The sequence below is a fragment of the Patiria miniata genome, unplaced genomic scaffold (assembly GCF_015706575.1).
Source record: "Patiria miniata isolate m_02_andy unplaced genomic scaffold, ASM1570657v1 HiC_scaffold_6, whole genome shotgun sequence".
NCBI classification, from domain to species: domain Eukaryota; kingdom Metazoa; phylum Echinodermata; class Asteroidea; order Valvatida; family Asterinidae; genus Patiria; species Patiria miniata.
In genome coordinates this window covers 2,612,359-2,624,843 of record NW_024037073.1, presented here as the reverse complement: position 1 = coordinate 2,624,843, position 12,485 = coordinate 2,612,359, and the positions used below count along the sequence as shown (strand labels likewise).

At 40.3% G+C, this 12,485-nt stretch overlaps 1 protein-coding gene across 4 annotated transcripts in view; it reads right to left on the bottom strand.

The window, feature by feature from the left end:
• The window catches only part of LOC119742863 (ral GTPase-activating protein subunit beta-like), a 39,951-nt gene extending 27,691 nt beyond the window's left edge, over window positions 1–12,260 (bottom strand). For 3 of the 4 annotated variants that reach the window (XM_038219084.1, XM_038219085.1, XM_038219087.1), the window contains exons 1-5: window positions 11,931–12,260; window positions 9,093–9,300; window positions 6,496–6,666; window positions 2,141–2,401; window positions 1,527–1,787 (exon numbers count right to left, since the gene is read on the bottom strand). In XM_038219084.1, coding sequence (XP_038075012.1) covers window positions 1,527–1,787; window positions 2,141–2,401; window positions 6,496–6,666; window positions 9,093–9,300; window positions 11,931–12,152 — 1,123 coding nt within the window. In that variant the 5' untranslated portion in view covers window positions 12,153–12,260. The remainder of the gene's footprint in view (window positions 1–1,526; window positions 1,788–2,140; window positions 2,402–6,495; window positions 6,667–9,092; window positions 9,301–11,930) is intronic. The other variant, XM_038219086.1, reaches the window with a different exon arrangement.
• Window positions 12,261–12,485: the final 225 nt, after the last annotated feature.

Here is a 12,485-nt window from a genome sequence, read left to right as displayed (position 1 = left end):
GCCAGGTTTAAACCTTTTTTTTTTTACAGATTTAAAAGGTTTGGGAAATTATTTTTAAAAAAGAGATACGTTATTCACACAGTAAACCTGCAACATTTTTTCCAATATGAGAAAAACGTTTAGAGGATAAAACATTGAACTAAATCATACAAATTATCGTATTGTCCTCTGAGTGAGTGAGAGAGTCACTGACTGACTGATACGCTGGATATAAATTATCTCCTAAACTTAGACTATCAGGCCCAGCTGGACTGCGTACATCCACCTAGGAATCTGTGCAAGGGCAAGGCAGTGCAAAGTTCTGCTCCGGTGCTGAAATCAAAGAATGGTAAATATATGGGCAGAATTCTGTGGTTAAAATTGTGGCCTAGATCATGTCCGGTCCCAAGTTCATGAAGCTGCTTAGCAGAAAATATTGCTTAGTAAATTTATATGCTTAGCAAAAATCCACTGAGAACCAGTCACAAACAGTACATGTTGCATGACATTTCAGCTGGTAACCTGTTTCTGCTAAGCAAATATTTTCTGTGCTTAGCAAATATCTGTGCTTAAGAAAGCTCATTAAATGGCCCCTGGGACTATCGAGGTTAGGGGAGAATGTGCAATTAAACAGGTGGTAAATGGGTCATTCCACCGGGTTGAGGAACAATGTGTGACATATGACCATATTAAGAAAAGCATGAATGCCTTGCTAGCAGTTGCTCTACATAATATTTGTTGTTGGGTGTTTCACAACTGCAGAAAGTTTGAAATCATTTCAATGTATTTTGCCAAAAATATGAGCAAAAAATGTCATTTTGGACGTAACATTGACACCGTGTCAGTGTTGCGTCCAAATATCACATTTGTACCTTTTTAAAAAATTTCTGCGAAACATTACCCAAATTCACTTTGCGTACTTCTTACTATACATGCAACACAATTAGAAAAGCTTTTGTTTTGGTAGTCAGGTATCAAATAGAGCAGAAATGATAGCTTGGTTGTGTGGATGTAACATTGACACGATGTAAAACCCAATGTCACACTTCCATTGAGTGATTTTTACACCGTTACATCCACACTAGAGGTATTGTTTCAACTATATTTGAACCCTGACTATACCAAAACAAAAGCTTTTCTTGGTGCTTAGGTGTCCAGTTGTAAATATGCAATGTCAGTTTGGGTAATATTTTACATACGTGTAAAAAATGGCAAAAAAAGAATATTTGGATGTAACATTGACACGGTGTCAGTGTTGCATCCGAATTAATACATTTTTGCTCATATTTTTGTCAAAATACTTTCAAATGATTTCAAACTTTCTCAACTATTGAAACATCCTAAGACAAATATTATGTTGAGCAATTGGTTAGAATGCATTGATACTTTTAATAATATAACCAAATATATGGATGTAACATGCACTGTTTCCCAACCCGGTGGAATGACCCAAATAAGGTTGACCTCAAGGTTTTACAAGGTTTTATGGGGTAACTTGGGGTTCAACATCGAGTTGCCACTTGTTTGATTTGGCATTCTTGTCTTACCCAAGAACGCATCAATGACAACCGACACCCCTCTCATGGCCTTCAAGAAGATCTGCGGCAGGGCTTGCAGGCAGGTGAACTGGTGGGGTTCCAGGGAGGGTTGATAGGTCACGGCCGCCGACCGGAACTTAGGGGTGTGACTTATGACCTTTGGCCTGCAGAGGTCAACGGGGTTACCCAGGAGGTGGAGGAAGCGGAACCAGGTCTGGGCGATGCCGTCGTTGTCCAGCTCTGTCGGGATGATGTGGGCTTCTTCATCAGCTGATTGGGGAGGGGGAAAAAGGGAAAAAGCAAAGCCATTAAAGTACAAATTTTGACTGAGTACATCAATTTTTGTCACATGTCTAACCACAATTCAGCCCATCGTATGTAAGATTTATCCCTTCACCTGAAACAGACCTGCAGGGTTTTACAAATTGCTCTGAATATTGATTTCTCACTAGGATGGTTAATAGTACTGGGGTAAATTACACTCGTGAACAATACAAATGTTGAACAATGTTTTGATCTTGTTGAGCATATCTAATGTCAACACATTCACGAACACAGTAAAACATTTGTGTTGTTTACATGAACGGAATGCATCCAAGGCAAAGTACTAGAACGTGCATTACCAATGAAGAGAGTTGGGAACTCAGGTCCGTAGAGAATCTTGAGCAGTCTGGAGGTCAGCACCTTGTTGATGCGATTCCACTGCTCTACCGTGGCGGCATGGTGGCGCCACGTGGCGCACATGTCAGTCAGGGTCCGCCACAGCGTCGGGGAGGGAAAGCAGCGTCCGCAGGCCAACAGCCAGATCTCAAAGAGGACACTGAGCAGGCGCTCACACAGCTGCTCAGCTAGGCTGTCTGGAATGGGCACCATAGACAGCGCTCCTGAGTGGTCGCAGTGTTTGGTGGTAGTAATGGTAGTAGAAGCAGGGTTGGATGATGGTGGCAGAAGTGGGATTCGGTGGCAGAAGTGGGATTTGGTAGCAGGGGTAGGATAAGGCAGCATGAGGTGTGATGTGAGACAAGATAGAAGCAATGTTAGAATACCATTGGAACACCAACTACAACTACTGATCTATATTTTGGGAAGAATGGTGGGGCACTGAGTGACCTCACAAGAGTAATGATGTAACCTAAAACTACGCTCCTTGTGAATAAAATGGGCAACATTCCCATTATTGTTTAGCTTTGATTTCTTTGTAATGTCCATGCTCAAGTACATTCTTCTCATGCACATGTGCTACAAGTTAGTGCTAATGGCATGCCAAAACCAGTTCATGATGTAGTGCGACCTTTTATGTGAGTAGACTTCAAAGAGTCTCCTAGCCTTAGTATACATGGCAAAGTCAAGCCCAGTGCATGACAAAACTACCCTGTTTCACATGAAGAGAATCCACCTGAGGGAAGGCACACGATTGAAAACGACAGTGACTTCCTCTAACAGTGATTTCACATTTTTGATACTTGAGGGTGTTGTTTCAAAGAAAAAGAAAAACCACCAGCTACGACATGGAACAGGAATAGCTCCCAGCGTTTCAATATATTTCCTCCAAAACCCAACAGCTGCCCCTGCAGCCACAGGTGCTTGATGTACCAACATTCCTTTGTTCTGCTGCACAGTGTTGGATTTTGGAAGATTGGAAGATTAAGGATCCCATCAAGCCAAACTACCAAGAGGTAAAGGGTTAATTCCTACAATCACCCTGAAGTATACATGAACCAAGCAATAAGACATTCACATTGCATCCTGGAAATGGGTTACAAACAGGCACAAAAACTATGATTTTCAAATTATTTTTTTCTTCAGTATTTTTTTCAAAATTAACTGTTCATCACTTCACCTTTTAATGCACATAATATAAGAACTTTTGTTTGTGAAGGACATTCAGGTTGCTTTTGACTTGAGAAATAAAGAAGAAATAATCTTGAAATTTCTTTCATGGTACCAGTCATCAGGCACAGAGGAACGATTATGATTGGTCAGTACTGGAGGCATGAGCTTGAAATCTTGATTCTGATTGGCCAATAGTGGCAGAGATAGTGTCCATTCATGTAAGTCATGAACTGGTATCTTACAAGTAACTCCCCCAAACTTTCTTCATTCTGATAAGTTTTGAACAATTACCAATGCAACAAAGCCAACAATGTGCAGGATACATTCAGGAGGAATCAAATGAAAGTTTTAGCCAGTGCACAAATTGTCTGGTTTTACTTGTCACCCATAGGCCTACTCAAGATACATTGTGAATATTGAAGGAAAGGTTTATGGACAGCCTGCATGAACAGTAGATGGTACTTTGGGGCGCTGTGGTCCAATGGTTACGGTGTTCGGCTCGTGTGCCGTGGTACACGAGTTCGAATCCTGACCGTGGGAACATGGTGCTTGTGCTCTTGAGCAAGGCACTTTACCATTATTGCTTCGTCCTTCGGATGGAACGTAAAGCCGTAGGTCCCGTGTGTTGTGTAATGCACGTTAAAGAACCCAGTAACACTTGTCGCTAAGAGGAGGGGTTTGCCCCGGTGTTTCTGGCAGTGGCAGCAATTATGCGCCGCAGCACCTAGCAAAAAGGTGCTTCATAATGGGTCTCATATGTTCATATACTTCATTTACCTGGCTTTGGTTGCATTCTAACCCAGCGCTTTGTATCCTCTGGCAAAAAGCGCTACATAAATACAGTTATTATTATTATTTATTATTATTACTTTGTGACCACTGATCCACATGTATTAAGCCAGCACACACCTTTCCGATCTCAACGGTTCACCGGATCACCCCAACATCGGTACATTCTTCTTTCACTGTTACGGTTAGACCGCAACATTGCCCACACACATGCCCGATTCCGTTCTATAATCGTTCACATGATGACAAGTCACATGATGACAAAATAGCACCCGTCAATTTGAAATCATGTGACTTCCTTCGTAAATCTGATTGGGGGGATACTAGTGCACCGAGTCCACAGGCGTTTAGTTTCTTTGACAAATGTTTTGCAAGACATAGAGAAAATTTTAAACTGAACATGAAACCTATTCATGTACATGTACCAACACCGATTCCACTTCTTAAAGAATTATGCACCGTGGATACCAAGGCTTATTACATATACAGCAAATCCTGTATTCAGCAAACCCCAGGCTATTAAGCGCTCGTACATATGTTGGGCATGGAAGTTAACTCTGGGTGAAATATATGCTACTGGAAGTGTTAAAGTTAAGAATGAGTAATTTGCTTCGGTAAATTACTACCAATCTATCTACAATGAAGTTACTCATCACACCACCAATGCTAAGCATACATGTATGTAAGTAGCTGAGGGTGCTTAATGGGAAAATGCCGAAGGGAGTTTGGAGAATATTTGAAAGTTTGAAACATCAAATTGGATAACAGCAAATCCTGAGCGAAATTTCAAAGCTGCTTAGCAAATGTTTTATTTCCTATTTCTTGCAGGTTTTTCATATTATTAAGGTAAGCAATATAAAGCAATCATAGTGAAGACATAGTGTATCAAAATTCAGCAGTGCTATAGGCAAATCCGAGTTGCCCAGTTTTTATTACTGGGCCAGCTTTCCACCACTATTGGGACGCTCCTAAGCTCACTTTGGTATTAATTACAATGCACTTGTCTTAAGTGACATGTTCAGAGCTTTGCAAAATGCCTGTGCGATGGGCGCTTAGGCATGGAGGTGTCAAAGTAATGGCTACCATTATAAGATGGAATTTTGCGTAAATCAAATTAGGTTTTGGCCCTTCACCTACGTTTAAACACTGTATACTCAGTGTGTTACCTCCCAAGTGAAAGTTGAAAAAAAAAAAAAAAAAAAATCACTCGGGTGGGACTCGAACCCACGACCTCCTCGGGAGGTAACACACTGAGCATACAGTGTTTAAACGTCGGTGAAGGGCAAAAATCTACTTTGATTAATTAACCCTTACCCTACTTGACCCTCCAACGCATGCCAATTGTGCCTCAAGAAAATCTCCTATGTTTTTTGCATGGCCCTCCAATATCTGCCATGTCATTTCAAGGGTAACTGGACAGGCACTCCAACACATGCCACAGAGAACAATGAGAGTCCTCTGATAACAAAGTGAGTGCCCCCAGCTGGTCAGTATCAGGCACCCTCCAGGGCCTCCAACTCCTGCCAATTGGAGCCTTCACTGTTAAGACTTGTTATCTGCCAAATAACTGCAGCTGGAGGGCATTGGCATAACCAACTGACATGCAGTAAACTACCCTCAGAGAGTAAGGGTTAATATGGCTACCAGTCTACCATCCTTATGCATACAGGAGATCTGCACTTTTAGAAGGAAGGAAGGAAGAACCGTCACCATAATTTCAATATCGGATTGTGTATAAAATTGTAAGAAATCATCTGATCTGTATATCCCTTTAGTCACTGTACTGCCCTAAACCGCCCAAGCATTCTATGGTTTTATTGATTTTTCAGTGAATAAACACAATGTAATAAGTACAGATGCTAGTGGGATATTAGGCCAAAAAAAAAAAATTTCGGTCTCTGGCCAGACCAAAGTTCCGGAATTGAAGCGGCCACGCGGCTTTTTTTTTTTTTTTTTTTTTTTTTTTTCCTCAAGCTTGGATTGTACAGACAAGGTGGGGTACTATTTTGCTTTTTTTGGTGTCCTCATGTACATTGGTGTCCTCCATAATTTGCCTTGGTGCCCTCGATCATTTGCCTTGGTGCAATTTCCCACTCCTTGGTGCTCTTTGGTAAAAAAAAATTGAGGTGCGGCAATAGAGGGCACTGTTGGAGCTACCGCGGAACATTTTGGAAAAAAAAAAAGGTTGACGCGCATCATTACAATCGACGTGCGCGCTGACCAGAGACCGACTTTTTTTTTTTTTGGCCTTATGAAGAGATTCTAAAATAAATCGCAGTAAAAAGTACCACATTTTGCACACTTTGGATAGAGTTTTTGGAAGGTAAAACGATTCAGTATATATGTATACACATACCCGGTTCAAGGGGCGGGGCCAAAATGATGTCATTGGCAGCCAACAGAAACTTCAACAGGGATTCCCAGGTTTGCCTCGTCATGACGATGCTCTCGGTTGCGACGGTCTGTATGGTGCGCAAGACGCGGTGACACAACATGACCTGGGTCGTTGTCTCATGCATATTCATTCCTGAGGGTGAGGTACAATTTGGGTTTAAATTCATATATACAATTTTTAAAGGGAATATACAACATTTGCAAATATCGAAAAATAAAACTATCCAGTTTTTACGAAATACCTTACTTGGATGTTGGTAAATGACAGTCAAAAGCATCCTGTAAAATTATGGCTCCTGGTGTGAAGTCATTTTCAAGAAATTGGTATTTTTGTATACATTTCCAACAGTGGTCGGCCGATCACCGTTGGAAAAACCTAACTATTTTTCAACTTCTTCTTCAACTTTACCATTTTTTCAGTCCAAATTTTGTTTGCTATTGGGAACATGTTCATGAACGGGTGCAGGCCAGCTACACTGGTTCCCTTACCTTACAATTTTTCGGCATTCATAAATTGATCCATTTTATCCTTAGTGGAGTCAGGGAACCAGGCTACTTGAACATTTTTGTTTTTCTTGGTTTTTCCAGCGTTTTCGAACACAAAACTTCCAACATGTCAGTGTACTAACCCCTCAAGTAGTTATTTCTGAAAATTACAGCAAAATCCAATGATTTACATTCCCTTTAAGGCTGGGTTTCTTATTATCGATAATCAGGTTTAGTAGTAATACATTTTCTGTGTGTTCAGAAAAACTTTGTTTTTAGAAAATCAGCTAACAGGCACTGAAACAGAGTTATTGGAGGCGTGTGTATTGATCCTGACTTGCAATCCAACATTCATTCTTGATACTTGAAATGGTGAGCATCGTGCTGCTAAGCACACGTTTTTCTGCTAACAGAGCCTCCGTCTATTTCATGGAGACCGTAAGCATAAGCACAGCAAAAGGCATGCTTACCTCAGAGGAAAAATTTGCTTAACTTAGTGACGTAACAATAGAAATCCCCATGCACGCACGACCGTTAGCACACACACGCCGTGAAATAGTGCTTAAGGTTAGCAAATTTTTCTGCTATGCTAAACACAACTTTTCTGCTAACTGTTAAGCAGCCCCGTGAAATAAGCCATTTGCGAGTAACCTATACCTTTTGGGATTTACATTTGAAAAACGTCTGGTACAATGACTTGCTCAGAATGCTTGGCACATTTTAACTTTGAATTCTCCAGACCAAAGACACTGTTGCTAATCACAAGATTCGGGGCAAGCTCTTGCATAGTTACGTAAGAGACGCTCAGCACCAATACATCGTTCACAATGGGTGAGAATGGCACAAAGACACCAGACCATGCCGGAGCTGGGGGTTGCTAGCATAAGGCTTGCCCCGAATCACGTGATATAGTAACAGTCTCTTTGGTCGGGAGAATGCTACGTTAAAACGTGCAAAGCATTGTATTAAGTCAGCGTTCCAGATTTTATTCAAATTTAACTCGCAAACGGCTTATTGGGCCCATGACCCTAGCACTGTGTGCATTTACCTCAACGAAATACAATACAATGACTGCATGATGCCAAATCTCATAAAATACAATAGACTTCAGAAAACCAAGTACTGTGTTTATAAGTATGCATCCAGGTTGATTGACAATAGTAGATGTACTTTGTTTTGGTGTTCAAACAGATCTTACTACTTTTAGTTACCACATTTTCTTCTGGTCATCAAATTTTAATTCAATTAATTCCATGTGAAGACTTTATATCCAACACGCGATATATCCGCATAAAAAAAGGGAAAATGGTGCATGTTTTGGAAACCTAAAGAACATGTACAACAGCTGTTTTTAACCTACATTGCTAGCTTTGTTGCATTCTTAAATTGTGTTTAATAAGATAACAGCCGTCGAAACTGACTGTGGGCAACTTGGAGAGGGTAAGATTCTAAAAGGTATGAAAACTGCGTTTATCAGGTTTTGGAAACAAACTCTTCACTTCTTCAGTTTCGATTTATATTCCAAAACAAGTCCCTTTTGTTTACATTTGGTTTTTCACTGGTGGAAAGCCTCTCGATAAGCTTTATAACTTTTAAGGCAATCCTTCAGGCCTTCATTTTGCATTGTTTGTTTTGTTGTCGTCCTTTATAATTTGTATACTACAATTTTCTTTTCCCACGCCAGTGAGAAACATGGTGTGGGCTTGAGCTGCTTATGTTGGTTGGTGGGTGGGTTGGTGGGTGGGTGGACACTTTATTTGGGGTGTATTATACTGTTCCATGCCACGCGTGTATCACAGCTTTGCCAGTGAGTTTCTATGGAATACCTACAGCTTTGCGACACTGATGCGCATGCGTCTAATTTGTGTATTAGATCACACCCCATTGCATGGCAAAATTTGTGGTTGTACGGTTCATGGAACCGCCTCGAGTTGTACCACTTGGTACTCGTTCTTTTTACCATTGTTTGAACATATTTCATTGTCTGTTTACCATGTACTTGAATTTTAATCTATTCATTTGCCAGGAACCTAATAAATAGTATAAAGATCTGAGTGTCCAGTCTAAGCATACCTTGCATTCGTGGTTGCATTCTCGGCAGGAATAAATTGATGAGATGTCTTAGGATCTTCTGCACGAAGAAGTTAGGGTCTTTGAGTAGTGGAGTGGGTATGGTGTGTTTGGGGATGGTTAGAGCACTCAGCCACTCACAGTAGACATTCACGCAGCTTTTGACGGCTTCTTGCTCAGTTAAAGATAATGTCAGGCCATAACAGATCACCTGTGAATGTAACACAAACAACTTACAAAGGAATTTAACGCTCAGTGTAAATGATTAATAAACATTAATAAGCAGTATGCTGCCTTTTGATGAGGGTGAAGTTTTTTTTTTGGGGGGGCAGGTCCTTGTAACAAGGACTGAAGCCAATGAAAACTTTTTAAAAAATACGTTACTACTTCATGGAATGTGCAGACATTTCTAATATCTTTAGAACTGTAATTTTTCAGTTTTAGTAAGTTGGACCCTAACGTCACAAATTCTACTTTAAAATGTTTTGACTTAAACGGCAATAGCACAGTAATATATTGTTGCCACAGTTGTGTCTAAAATTAGCTTATTAGCAATACCTGTATTTGTAGGGTCCAAAAAAAATCAACCAAGGACAAAAAAACACTCAACCTTTTTACAACTTAAAAAAGGTAAAATAGGAAACTATATCTGTTCAATTAATTTATGATTTTTTTTGTTCAGTATTGTACCGGCACGGCCAGGCACTGAACATGAACAGTGACTGTTTTTTGGGGTCTTAGACATTTTTACTATGACGAATCTTTGTCTGGTTCCACACTACTAAACACTGTCGTTGTGACGTTGTGTTAAAGAGATGGGAATCAGACCTAGGCCCTATTATACTCCAGAGCCACAAATCAGAAAAAGTAGATGAAAATACTCTGCAATTACACTAGCTACATGTGAATGAATATGAGCATGTCAGCTGGAGTTACTCAAGCTACAATTACACGTAGGATTCGATTTAAAACAATAAATGAAGACAACTGTTATTTTTTTGCACACCAAAAATAAAATTTCACACTATACTAGGACAAGCCTTTGCTCGACGAGAAATGGTAATTTAATATCTTACTAGGCCAATACTAATTCTTTATGGTGTAGGCCTGGTCGTTTACACGTGCACGAGGGCGCTATATGATCTGCCGGCTTATGAACGGGTCCGACAAAATGTGAGACCGTTTCACAGCTAAAATAAACACTTCATTTATTTAGGCTATATGTAATTTGTAAAGTTAGTTTAAATAAAGGCTGTAAATTCAAGGCAGTGTATATTTTGCCGGAGACGGCAAACCTTCAGTAAACGTTAGTTTGCCGGATATGCACTGAACATGCGCAGTTACTGTTTTTTTGTCCTTAAACATTTTCCGGTGACAAATTTTAGTCTGGCTCCATGCCAATATTATCGTTGTAACCTCGTATTCACAAGATGGGATTCAGACCATTTTATAATTTCGGACTTTATTTCCCTTTAAAAAAAATCCTCCAGAGCCACAAATCTGAAAAAGAAAATGTAATACTCTGCAATAAAATGTTTGAGACATGTTAAAATAATAAAAGAAGAATATTCTTATTTATATGGGGATAAAAAAAAAAATTAAAAATGTGGCAAGGATCAGGATTCGAACTCGGGACATTCCACTCACTAGAGCAATAGCTTATCCACTGCACCGATTGTGCTACACAACTTTAGTGGGAATTTAATACATATTATAATTCAGCCTTTTATCAGAGTTTTATCATTGGGTTGTCATCTAGGGCTGGAGCGAGTTTTTCTCGTAACTTGTAGTATAGGCAAAAAATTTTGGAAAATGTTCAATTTTGTCCCCGTTACACACTAATTGCAACTGCAACTCACCCCAAACTTGCCTGGAATAACCATTACACAGGTCCTTGAAGTAAAAAACGATCCACGATGAAGATTCAGCCTACAATTGCAGTGAAAACAGGAGGAATAACCGCTAACCTGACAACCTTTCAGGCATGGCCAGGACTGCAATTGGTTTGTGCACAAAAAAATTGTGTACAATGAATGGCGGTCGAATAACATGCACAGAGAGCGATCGCTGTCAACTACTCGTTTTTGCCGGCTGCGCTGGCTGTTGGCGCATGACGTCACGCGGAAGCGTAACACCCGATGACTGTTTCATGCACTATTGGTTGCGGTTCCAGTACCAAAGCTGTGATGTGAGTGGTAAACCTTATATTAGTGCATGAAACGTTACCTCCGGCAAAATATACACTACCTAAATTCAATTGTAAACTTTTAATTATCATTCATAAACACCTCAGACAGTTTAGCTATTCCTATTGGTCGAGAGCCCGTCACGTGGCCGGTATTAAACGGATGATAAAGACATGGCTAGCTGGTCTTAAACACTTTTCCAGTGTCGCAATAAAATGTGGACTCCTAAAAATCCAGTGCCTCTTACCGTTTCATTGGTTGAACGTTCACAATCCTCACGTAGGCATGCGCAACACTACAAGCGAGTGACATCGCGCAGAACATGTTACGCGCGCGTCAATCTCCATAAAAGGGTTGTTTACATCTTACTCGCCAGCTGAACACTCCATTATTTTGCTAGAGGGATGTTTCAAAAAGCATGAAGTGAACTTGTTGAACAAAATCGGGATTTTTTGAACGAATTATTTTTTATTTTTGATATAATTATCAGCACCCAGACTCTAAGCGGTATTAAACGAGTGATAAAAACCTCCGGAGCACACATTTATTCCCTTATTTCATGTTTATATTTGATCCTGAACGGCTTGCTTTGCTTGCAACTTGTTGTATGTAGGCCAAAAGCATTACTGATTAAAACATCGATAAATGAAATCACCTCCATAGTCCATAGCACTTCTTTCTCCGTATCTAGCGGGCTCCGTAGGTGCTGACTGCCTGCACGACTACTCGTCGCAGTCAAACTCAGATGATTCGCAAGTTGTCGAACCACGGAAAGGACAACTTCCCTTCCGACATTGTCAGGAAAGCTCTGCAGAACGCTACGATTGCTCCCATCGCTCTCAACTTCTGGCTGCATTGATGCCCACCACGAATACATGGTGGCTGTTGAATTCCAGAACTGTGTGTCGTGAAATTATCAACTTGGGAAAGGAAGAAAAGAAGTGGAAAATTTAGGGACCTCGAAAGCTTCCATCTTCCACTTGAGCTAGCGCCCTCTGCTGCTTGTATTGGGCCAGTCTGCCGGCCAAACAGGTTAGGGTGAACGAACTTTGGTATTAAGCGAGGTTTTACAAACATGTAGTTCATGGAAACTATTTGTTTCGTTTCATTAATTATTGACAACATTATTTCCTATAATTTTGATCAAATCTATAAATCCATATTTAATTGATTCTGTAGTTGTAACAAGTTGTATCCGAAATTCTCAAAA